The sequence below is a fragment of the Calliopsis andreniformis genome, chromosome 1 (genome assembly GCF_051401765.1).
Source record: "Calliopsis andreniformis isolate RMS-2024a chromosome 1, iyCalAndr_principal, whole genome shotgun sequence".
In the NCBI taxonomy this organism is placed as follows: Eukaryota; Metazoa; Arthropoda; class Insecta; order Hymenoptera; family Andrenidae; genus Calliopsis; species Calliopsis andreniformis.
Genome location: NC_135062.1, coordinates 5016948 through 5041183, shown reverse-complemented (window position 1 = coordinate 5041183; position 24236 = coordinate 5016948). Strand labels below are relative to the sequence as shown.

Below are 24236 nucleotides of genomic sequence, written 5' to 3'. Positions count from 1 at the left end.
ATGTCACTGGCCGCTGCTGCTGTGCCAGAACACATCTTACTCCTCGAGCAATTCGTGTTGCTGTTCTATGCGAAATTCCATTCGATATTTATGCCCATTAATTAAACGAGAGATACGCGGAAAATGGTTGTATCAAGTATCAACCAAGTTTAATTATTCCATTGTATTAACAGCTACCGTGATCGAATTTATTTTACTTGTTATTAACACTAACTAGAAACATTAATCGATGGATGATGGAATTAAATCGGTAGGTTAAAGAACAAATAGAAGTCAAAAAACCACATTTTGAGACATTTGATCCTGTGTTACTCTATGCATTTTGCATATCTGAACCTTAGAGTTAGAGTGTCTTAAGTCCACTTTTTCTTTGTGTGGCACAATATAATTTGGCTTTAGGATCTAGATATAGTTTTGAGATTATTTGAAAATGGTTAAGTTTGAACTTGTACTGTTTTTCAACTCACTATTAACAACTGGTTTAGTTGTTAACTCTATTTTTGTAAAAAACGGGAACTTCTAAATAAGAATTTGCGAGAGTTCAACTGTTGAAGCATATTTAAATGAAGACAGACAGGTTCTCTTTATCAGACAATGTGTTTCTTCCGAAAAGTATAAGCTCTGAAGTTATATGAGACTGTCTTGTGATTTGCTACAAAGATACAGTAAACCCTCGTTATGTGACCATTGCTCAAGACCTGGTAGCGACAAGTATTAGACACAGTGCAATTGATTGAGGCCCTATTTCGGCTGGAGTTGACGTTTGTTTACAGTTTAAGTACTCTTGTTTATGTAACTGCTTAGGTATAAAAGACTCGATTGCCAGTTGTCAGCTATCAGTTACTTTTTAACTTTAATAAACACGAAAATTTCGTAACATACTTTCTTATTATGAAAAATTCTTATATTCGTTTAAAGATATTTGATCAGTTAAAATCGTGAAAATTCCCATCTGGGGATTCTTGACTCTTGAGAAATGCAAAATTTCCAACAGAATTTTACTAGATTAATGAATAGGAAATTAATTTCGTTTATCAAGATATAATAACTTCTTAAGTCTAATAAAAAAATTCGAATAAAATATTCAATGAAAATGAAAATAATTTGGAAAAGTACTTGGATAAATTTGATTAGAAGAAATTTATGTTCCATGTGCACGCCATCCATTTAAATTTCACTACTCAAAGGGTTGTAAACGTACAAAAATAAATATTTGAAACATATCGTGAAATAAGTATTCTTAAAAGCATATTTATTGAACTTATATGTATGTTTGAAGTAAACGTGATTTGTGAAAGATAATTAAAGCTATTGTTATTTCTTCAATCATGGAAAATAATTATTTTAGTAAAAGTATAAAAGTGTAAAATGAATTATATTCTGCAAAATGAGTCTCTGGTCCTTACACAGATAATTAACATCACTTTAACCAATTTGTTAGTACATTAGAAATTAGAACTGCAGTAACATTGTAAGAAAAAGTTTATATTAATTCATATCCATGTGCATTAATACTTAGATTTTAGTGTATACCATAATTATTTTAATTAAAATGTAATAAGTTTAGAGTTAATATGTTTAGAGTTAAAATTAGTCATCTGAATTCATATGTATATGTCTTTACATAAATCTCTGTTTATAATTTGAAATTAAGATACATTTTGTCTCGAAGTAGGTAATTCTGTACAATTTTGTCTTCTTTACGTACAAGGTATTTTCTGAAATGTAATGAGATCTGTGAAATAGCATAAAAGCTTCCAAGTTTTCCCGCATTTTCGTATTTTTTCGTACTTAGTGCTACATGTGCAAGAAGTAGGTTTACTCCTCCATGAAAAGATCAGTATCAGATAGAATACATGCTTGAGAAAACGGATTTAAACAAGAAAAGAGATTGGAGTTGGATTAAATAGTTGGAGTCATTTAAAAAAAAAGAGAAAGGTTGTTACATATTCACTTGTCAATTTAAAAGACCAGTAGTTTAACATGAATAAATATGTTGTTACAATTTTGTTACTGTAATTAGGACAAGAAGTTAATTCAGTCTTCCATACAATGCTTTTTAAACAAATATTTATTACAGTACAAGAGCCTGTATGGTCGTTTAAGGGTCCGCTGCAGACAAGCGTTTTTTTGCTACTACAGCGATTTGCCCCAGTGCGTTGTAGCAACAAGGATAATTGCCAATTTTCAGTTGTGGGAAACAAGGAAAGACATATACGAACGCGACAACTTGGCGGCACGTTTGCGTATTTTCAAGAGAACGCAGATCCTGTTTCGCCGCTTTGCATGAATTTGTCGCTACAATTTGCCGCCAAGTTGTCGCGTTCGTATATCTTTCCTTGTTTTCCACAATTGAAAATTGAGAATTTTCCTTATTGCTACCACGTGCTGTAACAAATCACTGCGACGGAAAGTAAACGCTTGTCTGCAGCTGGACTAATGAAGGCATAATAAAAATTTGACGATAAATAAATATAACTGTTCACATTGCGTATTCAAGTATAAACACATTGTTGTGTCATGAAAAATGGTGTGTTATTATTTTTTTCAATTTAATTCTTATCCTTTTCTAGTAAATATCTTGCGATTACGATTTAAGTAAGTTAGATGGTAATTTAAGTAAAAACCGTGTGAAACGAAATAATTGATCACTATTTTAGGTAAATATTTTTGCGAATGATAAAATACACGAATAAATCAACAACTCTTAAATACGTATCGAGTTTCTCTTCCATTATCAAATTTGACAATATAATAATATTTGCTATATTATTTGTCAACTTCCTAAGCTAGAAAATATAACTAAACATTTATGATACAACATATGAAACATTGATAGGTACAACTTGTGTGTTCATCAAACTACATATGTCCAAAATATGGACGAGATTACTAAATAAACTAAACGCTAAGGTTACTGTGTAGCTGCATTACAAAATTACATGTAACTATACTAGAGCAGTGCTGTCCAATGACAGCTTATCAAATACCTCTTTTTTTTATTTAAATTTGTTTCTGTTTCTGTCTAATGAAATTTAATGCTTTACCGCATTTCTCAGTTTCTTTCATAACCGAAATGAAGCGAGGACAACCGATAATCCCGCGAGTCTAAACTTGGACAGCATTATTGCATTGCTATAGAAATAAGAGATAGACAACTAAGTCTTAAGTAATGTAAAGAAAAACAAGAAAATAAAGTAACATTATGTTGTTTTTAGGCTGGACGAACGAGCCCCAGCCTCGAAAAAACCATACCTTCAACTGCCGCTTCTTGGTGAAGCCTCCTGATGATAAAGAAGAGACTATGGAAGAGAAGCAGCAACGAGTAGCGGAATACGAATCTATGCAAATCTGTTCCCTAATACCAAGTAATAGTGATCGTTTTGAGAGTGGTGACGTGTCTTCTGAATCTTCGGACATTAGTCCTTGCGTAATATGTGTAGCACACAGGATACCGCAGAGCGAGAAGACTATTCGTTCGACAGTCGAGCAGTTCACTATCAAGTTGGACACCACGGGGAAAATTATTGCCCTCGATTGTGGTCATTTGTCGCGTTCTTATTCCGACCAGGTAAGGGTGCAACAAATTTCATAAATGAACAGGTTCTTTCTCGCTAAATGTTTATCTTCCACAAATTAATTAGATATTAGGTATAAAGACACAAGGTCTACGACGATTTAAATCATGCTTATGGCTTAAAAATAAATCGTAGGGTTTTACATTTTAATTTGAAGATACAATTTTTTACCGTATTTTTCTCTAAGTTTTCATAATCAAAATGAGTCTTGAGTTTACTTTTGCTTTTCATCTTATCTGAGGGTTTTATTCTTGTACTTATAAAGAGAATAGTTAAGCCTGTTAAATTTCGTGAGCTATAGTTGAAAAATATCTGAGAATCAATATTAAGTTTTTAAAAAATTCTTTAATAACTTAGATAAGTCGTAATGCTAGGTTGTTTTTGATTCTTTTGTCGTTTGAATCTTTAAATTCTTCTATGATTGCAATGAAGTAAGTAAAAGAAGTCACTTCTTTTTTATGTTCTAAATGATTTTCGCCTGGACGACAGTATAGAATCAGAATGCAACTAAAGTATTTAATTTTTGTAACTCATCATTTTTAACGTAACAATTAATTAAACTTTTATTAAATATTTCGCTCTAAAATCAATATTTCACAATGGTATCATATTTAGCAAAATAAGTGCACATTTCAGCTATCTTCTTGACCAATGGTCGACACTGGTTTCAGAATGTTAATCACCTGATAAGTATTTGATTTTTCTTTTCTTTAATCAGCCTTGTCTTAAAACATATACTCAGAGTATAATCAGAGTAACATATGTTTATGTTATGTAACAGAGTGTCATATTCACATGTTACTAATCTTAAATTGTATAATCCATCCTTCAATTTACATTCAGGTATTACTTCTTCAATCACAATTCGTTATAGATGGAGTAGCAATGCAAAGTTCAATACGAATTCTACGTTTTCTTATGTTTTGAGAAATTCAAATTGCTGTTAAAAGTAGAGAAAGTCATGCGAATTAATCTTCCTGTTTCGTTTTCACTCTTAGAAATTTAAGCAAATAATATGATTTACATAAAAATCAACATTATAATTGCATTTTATTAAGTTACAGGACCTGATCGGCAGCACGATAAAAGAGTTGTGCCACCCTAATGATCTCAGTAAATTAACTGCACATTTGAACGATACGCTTCAAGTTGGTAAGAGTATCAGCGATGTGTACCGGCTATGCGTTAAGCCTGATAAGTTCCTTAGCATTCAAACAAAGTCAACGCTGTTCAAAGGAAACACCACCGACTTCATTATGGCCACCAATACCATTATTGGGTAAGTTAAATGATTACTATATTCTCTTATTATACGTACCTTCTAGTTATGCAATTCGATAAACCCTCCAAACATTTAACCCCGGATTAGTAACGTTTGTGGCTATTCTTATTGTTAGTTACATTACACACAGTTAGTGTTCTTCAATGTCGGTGAATTATTAAATCGAGGTTAAATGCGTTAACACATTGACTACTAAAAATGGTAGAAAACAAATTTAAAAAGATATTTTAGGGAGTAAATATTTTTTTATGCAATTCAAAGTGCTCTGTAGTATTCAGTGTGTTGATATTGAGAATTAAACGAATGAATTGACCTAGAATTGTGAAAAGAAATTAGGCAAGTTAGAAAATGGGACCTTGATTATCGTTGGTGCTATTTAATTAATGACATATGTACATATATATTTCTACACGAGCTAATAGTCGAGAGATTAATTTTTTATGTATTACTTAATCTTTCATTTAATCAGCACCTTGATAATTGACGTTCTACCGAGTAATTAAGTTTATATTATCCTTCGCGTCGCTTAATTACTCTCCTATTGGAATACACATAGGCAAGGGTGACTATATCTACACGACATTCTGTTTATGAATTTCCGGCTGTGATAGGTATACGCTAATATATTCTGTTCTTCTAATTTCATTTTACGTTATTAAATATTCTTTTAATAACTCTATCGGGCTAACTATAGGGTTTAAAACAGAAACCAAAGAGAAAGCTCCAGGACTACTAATACCAACGAAGGAAAAACCGTTAACCCTCCCTTCGGAATACTAAATTAAAGTAAACTTTCCCGGATTTCGCGTTGTTTCTTTCTTTTCTTAGGTTTTTAAAAAAATTGCGCCTTGCATGCGGCGCGATTCAGGTTTTCTTCTCGGTGTTGGAGATCTGGCCACTCTTGAAAATTCAACCAAATTTTCTCGCTGTGATGTAATCGTGATTATCACCTCCGTGTCTATTCATTTTTGCTTCCTAACATTTCGTTCGCTAATAATCGTTACGTGTATCGCACACGCTGATTTCGTTGTACTTTGTTACACCATGTTCTGTAACAGTCGTTCTCACACGGTCCTTTCATGTACAACGCTATCGAGACGAAGGTGGTAAAGATCGCAGGTGTCCTTGTAGTTGCTACTAACAAGCTATGGTCCTTGCCATTTTCATTTCAATTTATGATTTTCGTGTCGTTTAGAAGCACGCAGGAGGTAAGGTGATCGCAAAACGATCAGCATTTCATTCTTCATTCATCTTCATTGAGACTTAGGTTCGAAACGTATCAGGAACAAGAATGAATAATTCTCTGATTCAAACTTGTCGCAATATGTATCACTCGAAGTTGGGACAGTGATCAAGCTGTGTTTTGCGCTCATCTTGGGATATTTATGTCATTGGGTCGCATATTAGAGCTGTAAGTACTTGGCGGAAGTAAAATTTGTTGTCGTGGTGTGGTGCAACAAATCTTACTTTCGTTGATGCAATTTACAGCAGGGTAGTAGGGTAGTTCACTTCACGCTCCAGGTTCTTCTTTCGGTAAACAGTGCACGGAATATCAAGATGATTAGTCTACCTCCATTTGTTACAGCTAACATTTCATGCAAATTCAAAAAACACTTCAATGTCTTTACCTCTACCTCTTCGTTTTTAAAAGTAACATAACATATGCAAGACATTCCCAATTTTGACCATGATTATATAAAGTACTGTTCACCGTAAAGAAGCATTTATCATGATACATCGTAAAAGTTAAAATTACAGTAAGCTAGTAATGCTTAGTATTAGACTATTTAAAACAGAAAAGTGTTAATGGTAACTGGCAAATACATTGTGTTGTTTTGTTTCTTGTCCATGATAGGGACAATGACTTAACGCCTATCGAGGGTGGTCAGCTTTCCAACAGCAAAGTGTGCTCAGGACACTCTAGTAACCGTTGTGCGAATAATAGTAATAATAATAATGGTAACAATAAGACAAATAACGTGGGTGGCCCGCTGATGTCCGTGACGCATCTGAACGGTCAAGTGAGCGGTATCAGTGGTCGGGGGTTGGCAGGAGGCACGTCCTCGTCCTCGTCGTCGTCGTCTTCGTCGTCGTCGTCGTCGTCGTCCTCGTCGTCGTCGTCGCACGGCGCCGCGACATCGTCGAATTCGATCGTCTTTAGCGCGGCCGAGTCGTGCAACCCCCTGCCGTCACTAAGTACCAGTAATCCGTTCAACCACTTTTCGGGGAACATGGACTTGGAATTCGAGCTCTTCCCCAGTTCCACATGGGACTTGGATAGTAGCAGCGGTTGGCCGGATAGGCCTGAGTCGAGAGCGAGCGGGCCACCAAACTCACGACCACCTTCCCAGCCAGCCCCGACATCTCCGAGTCCCCAGGGAACGTTCTCCTCTAATACGGCGGTGGCGCCTCAATGCAGTCCCCTACGCGCGTTCAGCCCAACTTCAGGCAACGCAGCCCACACCTTCAGTAATTCGTTCCCCTTCAGTCCGCTTCAGGAATCACAGACGTCCTCCTTGACGAACAACGCTGCAAGTAGCGTTAGCGCCAACGGAGCGACTGCCGCTGGTCTGGCGCCGAAGAGGCAGGACAAAGGGAAGACAGGATGCACGACCACCAACCAAACGCCTATGGAGGCCAGCAACGCAAGAAGCAACGCGGTCAGCGTCGCTGGGAGTACCGCGACAGGCCAGACCGGTGCTACCGCGACTGTTGTTGAGACTCAGAATAGTGTTGTGTCCACCGAGTCTGGTAGACTCTTTAACTTATTAACCAAGGGGGCTAGTGCTAGTGAGGACAATCAGGACAGTACGAATAACGATTCCGAGAACCAGAATAAGCATAGGATATTAAAGATCTTGTTAAATCAGCAAGATGAGGACGACTTCCACCCTGAGCATAATAATAAAGTGCGCACCAGTCCTAGCAACATGCCGAAATCGAGCATGGAGCATTCGAAGTCTACGCTTGGGAATAATATGCTGCTGCAGGTAAACACGTTGATCTCTTTCAATCCAGTTGGTACCGGACTAGTACCCTTGAATTCAGCTTAATCGATTCCAATTTGCTTTATGCTCATCCTTTGCTTTCTTTTATCAGCCAATATTATCATTCGACCAATCAGAATATTTTCAGCGACTTGATCTTGTAATCAATGGGTTCACATTATGTTAAGAAGTTTGATATCAATAGCTAGAGAAATGTAGATGAACAATGATTATGGTTTTCATAGATAAATGTATTCATTAATCTATGTAATCAAGTAATCAATCAAGTTTTGTTGAAAGTGTATTAGTTACTCTGTTCTCACACTTTTCTTATTTTTACATATGTTTACTAGTAAAGCGAGAAAATTAAATTTTCATTTTATTTAATTAATTGATCAAATTTTAATTTAAGAAATTTTCATTAACCAAATTTTAATTGAAAATTGTTCAGTTAATTAGAATGAAAACTTTTAGTTTGGAAGAGGAAAAATATTGGCTGATTGCGATTTTTTTTATTACAAATAAAAGCATGCAATTTCTACTGTGACTATATATTAATTTATTATTAATATCTTATAATTTAAAGTTGTTAAATGAGAAAAACGACGACGAGGATGAAGAGGCTCGCGCCGGTTTAAAGAAGAGGAACGAACTTCTGCAACAGCTTCTGAAGGATCAAGACGATGAGAGGAAAGTACAAGAGCAACAGGTAGGTACCTATAAACTGAACTTGAAATAAAATAAAAATTACCTTGTCTTATTTATCAGGTGCACTTTTAAAAGTATATCAAAGATTATGACATTACACCATTGGATTATTTGATTTATCGAATAAAATGTATTAAACAGTGCAAGTCGCAGAATCGAGAAGAAGATCCTCTCTTACGAAGTCTTGGATTTCGGAACACCACGCCGTCTCCGTCTCAGTCGGGGGACAATGTGCTAGGTGGTTCAACCCAAGTTGGGCAGAAGAGACCGGGCGAGGATGGCGATTTAAACATAGCTGTGAAACGATCCATGGATGGTTCGCATCAAGTACATCATCAGTCATCCTCCGGTACATCTACTAATGCGACTAGTAAGCTCTGGGAGAAAAATAAGATGTTGGCCTCGTTGCTGGCCAAACAACCACCTCAACCAACAACTATCCCACCAATTCCTGCGTCTGTGATATCAGCAACGCCACAGGTAATGAATTCAACATCTATCAAGAAAATATAGCATAGAATGCATTATTTTTTCATTTTATTTTTTCATTATTAATTTCATGAAATATTTCAATGCTTTCCTAGAACTTTGTTTGCAAGTGCGGAAAATTTTAATTGATTTTATTTTTATAGGATAAGCTGCTTCGTATAGGATTGAAGCCACAACAACCACTGCAGCAATCACAATCGCAGCCGCAACCTCAACAGCAGCAGCAGCAGCAACAACAGCAGCAACAGCAGCAGCAGCAGCAGCAACAGCAGCAACAACAGCAGCAGCAACAGCCCCAACAACAACCTTGGACAGGTGGCAGCATGCAATCGGTGGGTAGTAACAATACGACCACTACTACTGCAACCTCCGCGCGTACTCCTCTCCAAAGCCAGTCGAGACAACTACCTCGTCAAGCAACCAATACCTACCTCAGTCATATGCTAAGTCAGGTAAAAATTCATTCTATCTAATCTATGCAAATATTTATTCATTTGTTAATTAAGTTACGATCTACTTTTAATAAGATTTATACTTATAATTGTGATTTACTTATAGCAACAAAGACCCCAAATGGGTCAAATGGATTCGGAATTTACGGGCAGCGGGGAGTATCCTCAAACAAGCACTGATCCAAATGTTTGGGACAACCAGTCGTCAGACCCTGATCTCTCCGACATTTTGGATCAAGTAATCGAGTTCGTGCCGGATGAAGCTATTTCAGGTAAATAATTAATTGTCGCAGTTATTTTACGATTCATTAAGTAATACATGTGCTTGCCTTATAATTACTTTAACACGCTTTAAATATAATTCTACGCTTTCCCTGTTATAACAGTATCGTAAAATTCGTATATCTTATTCTTTTTAACAATATATTCTAGAAAACATTAGTGAATGATAAATTAATATTTTCAAAGGAAAAAGATACTTATGTCGTAAGATGAGTGATGGCGATAAGAATATGTATCGTTATGATCACAATGATTTTCGTTTAATAGGACCGTCTGCAATAGCAAATCTTCTAGATGTAATCGAAGCACCGCCGAACAATGTATTGAATGAGAAGATGGCAATTAACGCAATACAAAAGTCACTGATGTTATGCGAGACTGCCGTAAATCCAACGTCTTCCACCATAACAATCCCTGGCACGCCTCCAGCTTACTCTACTGCGGTAAGTTAATATCTGTTCGTGATGATCAGTATATTTCTCTTATTAGTTTTCGCTACGCAGATTTATCAGTCACTACTTCAAGTGCTTCTGATAGTTTTGTTTGGCTTTGCAAATTTTTACGATCATAATTTTCAGTTGGGAACTACACCTGTAACGACAAGCCATAGTTACCAGCCACCGCCAATGTATCAGCAACCAAGGATGAGGTTTAACACCCAACCGGGTGTTAGGCAAACTACCGCTCAGTTCGCGCAACAGCAACCATTGCAGTTACATCAGCAACGGGCAAAATTAATACAACAGCAACAGCAGCAACAACAATTAAAACAAAGGCTGCTCCAACAACAGCAACAACAGCAGCTACTCATTCCTTCCAATGCTACAGCTACGGACCAAATTACGACCGGTATTCATAATATCGACAACCTGTTGAATAATACTGTTGCGCCGAATGTGTCGTTACAGGTAATTGTGACGCTATTTCTAGTACAAAGATATTTCTTGAAATAACTAGTTTAAAGGAACGTTAGTAGTTCTTAAAGTAATGAGCTGCTTAGTTTGCTTAATTTTTTTCATGTGGATTTTTACGTATTATTTATTCAGTTCTCAAATAGAAACGAGGCTATTTGTACATATACAAAATGCTTAAAAATAAATTTATTAAAAATTATTTTTTTTTTAGCGGTCGAGTGTTCCAGATTCACAAGTTTCTCCAGGTTATGGGGGATCCGTCCAGATGCCTTCCGGTCACCGGCTTGCTCACTCGTACTCCCATCCTTCGACGTTACCACAACAGTAAGTAATTCAAATTAACCTTCCGTGATCACACTTGGGTTTTGCACATTTCATGGGCACACTGGATTCATTTTGTTTGCGACTACCGTTTTCTATTATTCTAAGCTTTCAAAAAATCTGAAAATATTCTGAGATACTTATAGAAATGTCTATTTTAATGTACCATTGCTATTTGAATCAAATATTTGTACGATTAGGAAACAAAAGGTCCAAAGTTTATAAAAAAATTGAAATTCACTACGAACAAAATGAATCCAGTGTGCCCAAGGAGTTAATCGCTATTAGATCTACGGCTGTTACGTAACAAGTACTTTTTTCTAGCTCCATTGTGAACAATAACTTCAACAGTGGTCAACAAGTGTCTACTGCAGCAGCGCGACTCTCACCGCATTCTCCCGCTGGTATTTTGTCATTCTCTCATCCACAGCCGGTGTCACCACGAGTGACGCAAGTACGTTTTAAGACTTATTTAATTATATGATCTGTCCTAAATGCCGTTGTGTAGCTTTGTTTTCGTTTAAACAATCAAAGAATCAAACACAGTCAAACTTTGTCACTTGGTATCGTTTCTTAATGTTAAGGACATAATTTTGGATATTAGGTTTCTGTAGTCAGATGGTAAAACCTGATATGTCATGATTTTTTAATTTTTCAGTACTGGGATTTTAAAATTGGGGAGACCCACGTATCATGAATTGCCACCTTGTCCTTTTTTTAAACTATATGATATACAGGTATCATCTTTTGCAAACTGATAGATCTCATCTATATCAGGTTTGCCATCTGACTACAAGTTTACGATTATATTATTGGTATTGTAATTATGTAGGTATAATATTACGATATTATTTTGTGATTGTAAGGGCAACTATGGTAACACCCCGAGGCTGTTCAACGTTAACCAGGTGAGGTCGCAACAACAGCCTACCGCGCAACAACAGAGATCGATGCCGTCGCCAGGAACACCAGCGTCTGCGCGGCAATCTCCGTTTACGGCGGAAACCTTTCCCCCACCTACGTCCCCAACAGCCAGCCAATTTCCACCTGGTCCTAATCCTGGCACTCCAAACTCTTCTGCCCAATATCGGTTGCAACGGACCACGTCTACACCCTCAGCTACGACTCAGCTGCCAGGTAGGTTTATCTTATAATTATTATCTTCCATTTTGTTTGCAGTATATAGATGTTTGCCAAAACAATTTCATGATATCTACTTATCATATAGCAACGATTTCATTATATTATAAGATTTCATGGTTTTTTATTTTTTTAACGAATGGGATGTTTTAACACGAGAATAATATGCTATTATAAACGATATTTGCGAATGAACGCTTAATGAGAATTCGTAATTGTTTTAGTACGTATGATAGGGTTGGGTGACGTATAGTGCTGGTCAAGAGAAAGGTACAGATTAACAATAACAAAAATATGGTTTTGCAAACAAAAACTGTACTAAATAGTTACATAAATGGAGAAATTCTACAAAAATATTAATGAAACGGATATATATATAATAGAATAGTAACTTTATTATTTTAATTTGGAATTTTCTTTCGTCTATCACTAACTGTATCCATTTGGTACTTTATAAGATAATACAGAACATTTCAAGGAATTTAAAGATGACAATCGTGCTGTTGATGCAGTCGCCATTTTGGTGTTACTAAAGTTACTCATAATACTCTATATTGGTGCGGTTAATATTAGGTATTTATTTGAATAAGAATGTACTTATTCAGCGAAAGGTGTGATTTAAAAAAGCTATTTATTTCCAATAGGTAAGTATGCAATTAATTAAGGTATATATGTATATGTCTTGATTCTTCTCTATGTTTAAAAGCTATGAGGATATTTACGTTTAGATTTATAGCTATTGACTTTTTACACGAGATACTTGGAACATTGAATCTTTGTTGAATGGGTGCTATTTGACAAGATTATTCTATACCTAAGATATTAGGGACTTGCTACTTTACAATCAAATCAAATAAAAATCAGAATATGTTGGTATTGTTATCTTGTGTAATCGTGCTTTTTTATGATATTCGTAATTCTAATTACCTATTCTTTTTTTTATATGTCTTACTGTTAACTCTTTGACGTAACATTTTCATTATTGTTTAAATTATTCTTAGTTTGGTTTATTTTGTTTCATACAATAACATTAAGTAGTAAATTATATTACGTATAATTCCTAATTATATATTTGTGTTAGTGCAGAATTTCAAACAATATACAGACAGGATGTTCATTTAAAAATAATGAATCAAAATATTTCAAAAGCAACACATTTTCGGGAAAAACACTAAATACTAAAAATACTCGGTTTGAGGGAGAAGTATAACTATTCTAATTAATTTTTTGTTGTTGTACGTTTTCAAGGTTATTTGAAGGGTAATTTTGTTTTTTAAAATGGAAACCTATATTTTCATTTACAGATTTTTATTCTATGCCAAAATGTTTATGGTGTAATTTTCCGTCGTTTACTTTTGAAGTATCAAAACTGAAAAAAGATCGTTATTTTATTAAATACCTTTTTAAGATAAAATCTCAATAAAAAATGTTTTATACAAAAGTTTGTTCTTTTTTGGCATGAAATAAAAATCTGTAAATAAAAATATAGGTTTCCATTTAAGGAAACATAGTTACTCTTCAAATAACCATGAAAGTGTTCAACAAAAATAAAATACTTAGAATAGTTGTATTTCCCCCTTGAAACCGAGTAACTTTTGTATTTAACATTTTTTTCGAAAATGTGTTGTTTTCGAGATATTTGGGTTTGAAGTTTTCAAATAAACACCCTTTATAAATAATAAATACTGGACAATACCAGAACATCTCTGAATATTTCAGATATTTAGTGGATAAATTATGTGAGTAGTGCCCACTCAAGCCATACTATGATTCCATGTATCTCACTTGGTTAGTTCTACTATTAGCTTAGATAAAGAGATATATATTTGTTAGTTATCATTATGCTTGTATCGTTTCTTACATTTATACGAATAAAATTATTTATTTTGGATGATGAACTATTGGTATTTTAAAAAAAGAAATAATTATATTTTTGTATTATCGTTGGCTACTGTCTAAACAAATATTTATATTATGAGTTTTCGAAGTAGTAAATACTAACTAAAAGTACTACAAGCTGTACAGAATTATTGACACAGGTCAAAGTCTTAGAAAGCAATCTGGAGAAGTAACGAAAATTCCTTTTAATGGTAATATAATATATCTCTTTTAAATAAAGACAAATTAAACTAAATAAAGAATTCAAGACACAAAGTTTAGCTTAACTCTGTTTTACTATTGAAAAAGGGATAAATAAATTTTTGAACAATATTCTTTAATTTTATTTAAAGCCAGTAGTTAATTTTTACTATATTATTTTAATTAACGGCTGAATATATCTTGAACATGTTCAAACACAATGTTAGAATACCTTACAATTTTCTTTCTATTGGCGTATTTTATGAATGATACAGTAAATCGCTATTCATACGTTCTAGCTAAAGCTAAGGCAGGAAATGTCATATAATAGAATAAAATGTAGCGCGTTTTGAAGCGGCTCTAATCTTTGCAAAATGTTATTAATTTTAATGTATTGTTCACCGAAAGCTATGGAAGCATGGAAGGATGTCTCTAGAAGCGTAAAATGTTTGTTAAAAGTCGAGAAGAACATGGAGATAGACGAGCTTGATGTTGCAGGTGGGCTCGGTTCGCCCCGGCACTACGGCGGAGTGAGTAAGGAACAACAACCTCTTCTTTCACCTAGTCATCCACATTCGGGTTGCCCAGCAACACCGACTCACAATCAACACAACGTAACGAATACCCAACAACACTTCTCCAACCAACAACATTCTTCTATGATATACCACACCACCGCCAATACTATCAACACAGCTGATATGCAGAACAATCAGTTCTGTTACGATCGGACGTCTGTTTCACTCTATTCGTCAGGGCCTGGGGACACGCAGGACGCCAGGCCTCTGCCTCCCGGTAATCCTGTCAATCACCAATTGGGTGGTAAGTCATGTGACCATTTAATGTCATGTGACCATCACTTCGTCATCATTACACCTCCCATCAAACCTTCTCTGGCCTTCTTATATAAAACAACCCCTCTCGTATCATCAGTCAGCGCAAAGGCATGAGACATTTTTTGGTAAATGGAAGCACACCATTCTCTCACCAACACACCCATCCTCCATTGATGTATACCTGAGCAGTGTAAATACTGATCGTCTTTTGAAAGCAACGTTGTCATGCGTTCAGTGTACCTATCATCATGTCGTCCTGCCAAACCCTTTTCATATTTTACGCTATGTTTGGGAAGCGGTGCGTGTTGCTCACGTGGCTAATGAGGTTCTAAGAAGCACTGTGTCACTAGGAACCACTTCATCCTGACTTCGACCGCTGCGATGTTTCATTCTCGTCTATCATACCATCGTATTACACATCATTCTTTCTTTTTCTGCTCGTCAGTGATACGTTATTTTTGCTTGTTGAATACAGTTACGATAATAGTTCGATCGATGCCTATTTGATAGTATCTATGCTAGAATATTCCATTAGCTCGCTACTAAATCATTAAAATTTTTTTTATAGTTGGTCGTATTGCCTCGGTTGCAAGTACTTAAGGAACATTTGTCTGATATTTTGCTCAAAGAGCTTCTTATTTTTAGATCTCGCAGATAGACGAGATCATTTAAAACGATCCCATTATCATCATTCGTTTTCACACCCCTCTCCCTAGATTGTTACTTTAATGCACTCAATGAAAAGTAAATGCAGAGTAACGTACCCAGTCGGGAACAGTGCTAATCGTTGCATGGTGTTTTGTTTGTCTTCGTATCTGGTTACCATCCTAATAAATTCTGTTGAACGTACTCTTCACTTACTTTGCTGTGTAAGATTATGAATTAGGACTTTCTTGCCCTTTACTCTTGTTTAAAAGATATGAATGCGTCATATATATGGAAGAAAATCTAACTTGTAAATGTTTGATAATATGTCAAATTAGTTAATTAGTTGATATAAGCTATATTCTCTTTTTGTGGTTGAAGATAGAAACAACATAATGTTATTTAATTATTTAATTAGGATTATTTGAAACATGACAGGGATATTATATTTGTCTATTGAAGTTTGTGTAGCTTACAATTCATTCAGTTTGACTCTATACAGAGGGTTTGACAATAAGTGTCAGAAATTTTAAGAGATGATTCTACATGCTAAAAGAAGATGAAAATGAAGATAAATGGAATTACCTTTGGGGGTTTGTTTCATAGCTATTAATTGTTGAGCAAACGTCTAAAATACGCGTAAAATGTGTGTCACTTGAGAAGATTTATTATTGATTTATTTTACTGATTTCGTTGTGCCTGACCTGGCTAGTGCTCGTCCCCATTAAAATAACTCTAAAGACAGAAACATTTTACGTCAATTCTAACGTTTTTATAACAGTTAACATCTATGAAATGAAGCTTCAAATGCAATTTCATTCTTCATTTTTGACTTCTATTTTGACACATAAAACGATTGTTTAAAATTTCTAACACTTATTGTCGAACATTCTATATCTTAAATCAATAGTAATTAATTGAATGGACAATTAGTTAATGTTTTTTCGGATTCTATTTTCCATTTTTCCAATAAATTAGTTTTTTTCTATACGTACACAGGATTAGTTTTGATAATATTTTTATAGTTATTATTTGTTTGCATATAATACTTAAAAAATTAGCACATCTCATAATATTTATGTATGAATTAGAAATATATTAAACAGATATATTTATTTTTGTCTTTAACCATAAAAAGAGATATAGTATTATATGTCCGTTACTACTTAGTAGATCACTTTTTATCAATTACATTGTCTTTGGTTGTTTATGCGACTGACAGTATTCAGATCTTTTAAATGCAAACTCTTACACATAAAAAACCGAAACATATCTCATTAACTGTACAAATTAACTCCAATTTCATGTTCTTCATTCATTCATTTTGTGAGTAACAGGTCATGTGTGTTCTTAACGCAGCAAAATAGTACATCTTCGTAGGTAAAAAAGGGTAATCAATAAATGGATTACTTATGTGTTGACGAAGGTCTACATTTTGTGATCGCGTTGAGAAACAACTATTTGTTTCTGGAAAAAATCGATCACTGGTGTCCTAATGAATTATGATGTAACAGTACAAATTCATCGGTATTTACGAAGTACACCTTTCCAACACTAATTTCAAGCGATACAAACGCCTCGATGTTCAATTGCACTTTACCTCTTTTTAGCGTTAGAGAGACCACACTTCTTTTTTAATGGTGATTGTAGACACCGACTGTACTTATGTAACAGCATACTAGATAAGTCACGTAGGAGAGACTGTCCTTTGTATCATATCTTCTTAGGTACCTTTCTTGTGATTCAATTTAGCGTTAAGATTACTCCGTACGTTTTAAGATACGATGGAAACAGAAGTGGGCAAATTATTGTTAAATCTAATTTCAGAAATGTAGTCATTCGTTGACAATTTAGAAGGTGATTTTCCATGGAAAGATAAATTATGTTTACGGAAGCTGACAATAAAACTTTCTTTTTTGTTTGACAATAGAATAAGAACTCAACCTCAAGATTTAAGATTCATTAGTTGAGTCTTTATCGAGTTCCGAATGTTGAACTGAATAGGAATATTGAATTGAAATAATAAAATCATGGATTTGTGTCGAATTATATGAAATACAGTGGAGTAATAAAAAATAAACTAAAATTTAAAATGATAATTGGAAAGGAAATAAGTTTTGAAGGTTGGATGTTCAAAGGTTAATTTTTTGCCCATTTTTGGTTCAAAAACTATTCGCACTGTTTAGTGACTATTTCCGACGCTTTCGAAACACGTAAATTAGCGTCACTATCACTTGCACCACTCGTGTTTAAAACTAATACGTATCAATCGTTTCGACATCATAAGACTAATTGAGTTTCATATCAGTTTGTAACAATTTGTCGTATAGCGATAATTTAAACAATAATTACGTCATTCGCAGAACTTCAACGTTGAGCTCTTTGTTTTAATTAAATCGATTTACTGACAAAAATTAATTGATCGTTCCACCGGATGTGTAAAGCTCAACTAAAAGTCGAACGTAAATTAAAAAGAGAGTTTAATGAAATATTATACTTACATTGTTATAAGAATTTTTATACATATATATGTTTGATCTTTATTGACGTTACAATAATAGTAATGGAAACAATAATTTTAATATAATTTACGTCGACTTCGAGAATTCAGTGTGATTTTTTCATTTTTCCTCACCTTTTCGTGCTTAATTTGTGTTCAATTTTTCATGCTTATTTATTGTGTCACGCATTTTTGGTCTATGTTTGTTTTTTGTTGTGTTTCTTCATTAATCTTTGATCAACTCATAATTGTTTCTCCGTATCAGTTCTTTTTATTTGTTACGTACTCAATTGGCAACTTCCTTTAATTGGAGCATGATCAATGCAGACATCCTGTTTTCTTGTTATTCATACGAAACAATATCGAGATCCCTTTTTTTACATTTTCTTAAAAGTAAATAGTATTTGTTTGTATTGTCTTATAAGTAACATTTCTTTTTATTTACCATAAAGGAGAAATAAAATAAGACTGCAGATAAAGTTTAAAATGTTCCAGTGAACCCAGTAGCAGAGTGTAAAACTTGAAAAATTAAAATAGACAATAATAACTAGATAAAATTTGATTAACATAATGAGTTAAAAAAAAGGGATTATCATGAAATATATTGTTGGTTTACTATTATACTGCGTTTTTATACATTGAGTAGTTGTATAAAATTATTATAAAATGACTAATTTGTTTATAATCTTTGTTGGTGTGAAAGTGACAACAAAGTGAGATGTAGAGAAGTAAATCTATAGTCAGTTTAATCATTCTCCAATCTCTGTGGCAGTGTTCGTTCGTACGGTATGATTAAGTATGTCTTCGGTGTGACCCATTGATTTTCTGGGTCGCCTTTAAATAACGGAAAAGACAAGATTTATTAACAGTGCATCGAGCTTTTTATGATTAATCATCGTCACTAAAATGCAGTGTATTTAAGCATCCGTCGAGCACAGTCTACGTTAATGTCCTTTGTGGGACATTCATTATATGTAGCCTAAAGCCACGTTTCCACGCGTGCAAGTTATGGCTCAAGATATATTTAGTTTTTCTTTACATACTATATTTAAAGAATCAAAAATAATATCACGAATAAAGAATTTACTGTTCTATCATGGATGGTTATGTACCCATTTAACTTCTTTGTGAATAGTGGTACACATGTGAGCGTTTGATTTTTTAAAAATTAAAATAAGAGATCAAAATGTATGCATGTAGCATGTCCAACGACAAATACAAAATATTTTAAGGGGTGATTATGCGTGCTAAAATAAGACGAAAATGATGGTACACGAAATTGTGTTTGTGGCTTCATTTTCGAGTTATATGTCCGATTTAAGACTTATTCTACTAACTTCGCTCTGTCTGACTTGACTAATGCATGTCAGCAATAGAATAAGCTCCAAGTCAGACATATTTCACGCCTATATTAGACGTTTTCTCAACAATTAATAATTCGACAATGAAATCCAAAACGCAGTTTCATCTATTTTCATTTTTATTTTACTTTAGCACCTAGAATCATGCCTTAAAATTTCTGTCACATGTAGTCGAAGATTCTAGATATTTTACTCGTCGTAATGATAAACAAAATATAATCCATAAGAATGGAGGGTTCGTAAAATATAGATATTACATGATTCCAGAATAGTTTTCAAACTATTGGAAATAATAAAGAGTTTTCTGAATGAGAAAATCAGTAACATTCTATAGACGTATCAAAAGAAATCGTCACAAGTAAAAGATTTTTAATATTTATTTAATTCTAATGCATAGATTTACCAGCATTTTTGATCTGAAACAATAGTTTTTTTTATAAAATTTAGTAAATAAATATTTTATAAACAGAAATTTTCTTTTTGCTCTTCAAAAGAATTCTATATTCTCGATTCATAACAGTTTTCTCTCGACGATGAATTCATACATGTTGCTCAAATAAAACCTTCGAGAATGTTTATATACTTTCTACCAATGCAGTGAATACAACATATTTATTAAATTGGTATCTCTAATTTTCTTGGCTTCAAGTAATCCAATTCCGACGAGTTTCAAAAAAGTTCATAGTAAGTTAAAAGTACTGATATTTATTCTTATTCATACGGTAAATATTTCTGCCCTCACTGAAGCATCAACTATTTAACTGTGTATGTCTTTCGTGGTATTCAGCATACATGGAAACATGGCTTAAGCTTACTCCATTCGAAGCTTCGTTCCTCGTTCAGTGTTTTATTTATTATTTTTTTCCTCTTTCCATCAAAAATTTCATCGTGCTTAAAAGTCATAAAATCCCCGCGAACGTAGGGGCCAGGCATCAGCTACCTTTGTTACGACATAAATTGTTGTGAACTATGTTAAACGCAATATTGTAAATATTTTATAATAAAGCATTCATCCTTTACCTTCGACTAACTTACGTTACGGCTTGCACATGTAAGAACACTGTTTACGAGTAACTAGAAAGATAAAGCATACGTATCGTTGCTGTTGATCTACTACGAAGGAACGTGGAGATCGTCTATCGACAACGTTACATCGACGAGTAACGAATCTTCTGTCTGGTTTTGTCACAGGAAATGCTAGCAGCACCTCGGAGTACGTGCGACAAGAATTGAGGGCGATTGTTGGCGCGCGAACGCAGCAGCAACAGCAAAGGGTACCTAACAACATTCAAAACAACCTTTCTGGTCAGGTTTCTCAGGACGATCTCGAAGCACTTGGTCTGACGTTTGAAATGTCTTCTGCAGGTACGTCCCTCGAAGGAAGCCACACATTTCCTGTTTCCCCTTTTAAAAGTCACGTATCAGCTTAGACAGTAGACAAAGATGTTGTAAGAACAGCAACAACGAACGAACTGAGTCTTTAGAATTTGATGGCGTTGATTAAGCGATTGCAACGATTTTTTGAAAGGGGGGTCTAGAAAACATGAATAAAAATGTCGTATACGTGGTGTAATTTTTTGATTCATTGAAAGCTTCATTGATTCCTCGGTACTAACAAGATTTCATATTCTTTCACGTAGTGTTATCGATTTTTTGGGGCAGCTTTTTTATGAACCACAGTACTTTGACTTCTACGCGTTACGAAGATTATATACGTTGACGTAAATTGCTGGAGGCTGTGAAAAAGTGTTACAGGGATTTTGCAGGATTTGAGTTTATTTTGACAACAGATTATGGTACAACAAATTTCAAGGCTCATTTGTTTAGTTTTTATAGTTGAACCAATTACCTATTAGTTTCCATTTCTAATAATGCTGATTGCATGATTTACTAAGATACAGTGTTCATTAGTGTTTAATTAAGAATTAGCTTGAAATTTGTTGCAGTATCTATCCATAAGAAATGTCTGATGCAAAATGTGGAAATAAAACATACTCGCTCTAAGAGTGAATAAATGCTTTAGCTTGTGAAGGCATAAGATCTATCAACGTTTCCGATTCAAAAAGGGTGAAATATTATTTAAAATGAAACAGTAAATTATATTAATAGAATTATTTTTAAGATATCATTTTTTTATAACGTGTTCTGAAATTAAATTTTATCTACTGATGTGGTCTTATTCATTTTTTTATCTCTGCATATTTTACGGACAGCAAATTCGCAAATTTAAATAATTTCTTTATTTTGATAGTGTAATATAATTAGTCAAAGTTTAGCAACGACAAAGTTTGAAAATCTTTTCAAACAAATTTATGTTTACTTTTCAGCATCAATAATTAATTATAAAACAACTATTATTTTTGTTAATTCAGATTCTATCTCTATCCTTGGTTTCGTCGCCTTGTAAATATATAGGTACACAATTGTTTCGTAGACGTACAATGAGTCATAAAAGTATTGGCACAAACGGTTTGTTTGAGCAGAATTTTGTTTGGCTTTCTACCATTTGAAGTAGACGTATGAAGTTTGTCTTCGTCGTAAATTAATAATTAATAAAACTAAGTACATTTGGGTATGTTTTTAGTGAACTAAAGGCTTTTTTTATCAAGAATTCTTTTATGATGTCTCGTAAGTACAACTGAAAAAGTTCCGTGTTATAAAACCCACTTTGAGAAAACAAATATGAGTTATCAATGTGCATATAAAATATTCTTACAAATATATTTTTTATTTTTGATAAGCTCGTGGTTCACATTTATTCTTTATTGTCTAACTTTAGTGGATTAATTATTTTACATTATTTTGTTGCACGCATAACAAAACGTGCACCAATTTAACGACAGGTTTTAAGTCTTCCACAATCTTTATGATCCTGAAAGGGTTGAACCATCATTTTTGTTTGACAGATATATTGTAAAACAAAATAAACCGCAGCTGCCAATTAACTGCTCTACACAGAACTCGGAGCGCAAAGGGTTAAAATTATTACCCGCAATCCGTTATCTGAAACTGGTTTGTGTAATTTCTGTCTGTGCCAATAATATCTTGACTCGCTGTATGTCGATCACGAGAAGTTTCTCGCGTCTAACATTTTCAATTTGTCAGCTACATGCCATACAATACCCAGTACTTTCTTACTGTCGATGTTCAGTGTCATTGTTCCCGGTTGCAAAGAATTAGAGAAACAGAAACACTTGGAAAAAGTCCTTTTTCTGTACATTACGTAGAGACGAGTAGGTATGGTAGACATACACACGTACGCGTGCGCGAGACACGAATATCGGTGCTTCTTGTAAGAAAAGGCATTATTTATGATAAAGACTGGTGGTAACGCCTACTGTTACAATGTCCTAACTAGGTGAGGCTGTGGTTAGCGATGGCCCTGCCAAGAGCTGGGCCATTGGGAGTGCCGGAAGTGCCCCCTCGTCCTCCAGGGTAAGACCCTTCCGACAATTACTTTTACGTATATATATTATACATATATCTATTTAATTATTTATTCATTTTTCTTTATTTTTCTTTTTATTTGATTTTTTGTATGCTCTGTCTTCCCTTCTTCGCTTGGCTTCAGAACTTATTGTGCACGACAGTTGTTAATGAATATTTTTTTCTCTACGCACTGAGCGTAAAACTTGTAGGGGGTATTTTAGCGCTCTCTTTTTCTGCATGTTACATACACTTTTAGACGTTATCATTGTTTAGTATGCGTACGCGCAATAGATGATGTATATCTGGACTGTTCGTTTATTGGCAATTTGCACCATTGAGATATTACTTCTCAGGAAGTCTTTTTTTAATTCTCTCTCTATCTGCCTATCATTTCCCCACTCTGACTTTTGACAGAGCTGCTCGGTCGTATGCAAACATGCTTCGGCCATCGATAGATTCTTTTAATCCTTTTCTTTATACGATTGAGAGATGCGTGGACGTACAAAAGATACACCAAGCCAGCTTGCGTCTTGTCTCTTATCCAGTTATTAGTCGCGCGAGTTGCTTCGCGTTTCAGGCTTTTTTCCTTCTACGTTTTTGACTGTATTTAAAAATGTATGCGGTTTAGTAGTCGTGGTTTGGGTAACGGTGTGATGCAGTTTGGAAATAAATTGGTATTGTATCTTATTATAGTATATTATATCGGTGTTTGAGCAAATGTTAGAAGAAACAATTATCAAATTGGTGAACTTCGAATGCTTTATTTTGATAGTTTTTCATGATTGCAGTAAAATAAGTCAAGTTATAAAATGATAATTTATTTCGAGACAGGGTTAGGTTCTCAGTTGTCTTTAGTTTGAATTTAATATTTAATTTACACTATACACAATATTTGATATATTTCACTCTGGATTTATATATAGTTAGTCAGTTTGTGAAGACAATAATACTATAGAAATGATATACAATAGTAATTATTTATCTTACACAATCAACAGGTGATTATTAAAAATTAAACGTAAAGAAAGATGAGCAAAGAATGTGCAAATATTTTTTTCTAATTGGAGTTGGAGCCGTATACTTGTTTGATTCTTATCGAAAACATGTTACGAAAAATATTTTTCTTCGAAATAATATAACAGAATGTACCTATTTTTGTTATAAGTAGTAAATGAAATTTGAATAATTTTTAGTAAGGTTGGCAGACGAAATATAGACAGTATTCTACAGTGT

At 34.1% G+C, this 24236-nt stretch overlaps 1 protein-coding gene across 9 annotated transcripts in view; it reads left to right on the top strand.

The window, feature by feature from the left end:
• The window catches only part of LOC143176944 (uncharacterized), a 228003-nt gene that overhangs the window by 195325 nt on the left and 8442 nt on the right, over nt 1–24236 (top strand). For 5 of the 9 annotated variants that reach the window (XM_076386283.1, XM_076378550.1, XM_076392967.1 and 2 more), the window contains 15 exons: nt 3219–3571; nt 4637–4857; nt 6716–7850; nt 8434–8556; nt 8697–9035; nt 9188–9496; nt 9603–9768; nt 10046–10221; nt 10357–10686; nt 10904–11016; nt 11338–11467; nt 11880–12150; nt 14731–15054; nt 20766–20939; nt 22933–23009. In XM_076386283.1, coding sequence (XP_076242398.1) covers nt 3219–3571; nt 4637–4857; nt 6716–7850; nt 8434–8556; nt 8697–9035; nt 9188–9496; nt 9603–9768; nt 10046–10221; nt 10357–10686; nt 10904–11016; nt 11338–11467; nt 11880–12150; nt 14731–15054; nt 20766–20939; nt 22933–23009 — 4241 coding nt within the window. The remainder of the gene's footprint in view (nt 1–3218; nt 3572–4636; nt 4858–6715; nt 7851–8433; nt 8557–8696; nt 9036–9187; nt 9497–9602; nt 9769–10045; nt 10222–10356; nt 10687–10903; nt 11017–11337; nt 11468–11879; nt 12151–14730; nt 15055–20765; nt 20940–22932; nt 23010–24236) is intronic. The other 4 variants (XM_076392179.1, XM_076376982.1, XM_076376218.1 and 1 more) reach the window with 4 other exon arrangements.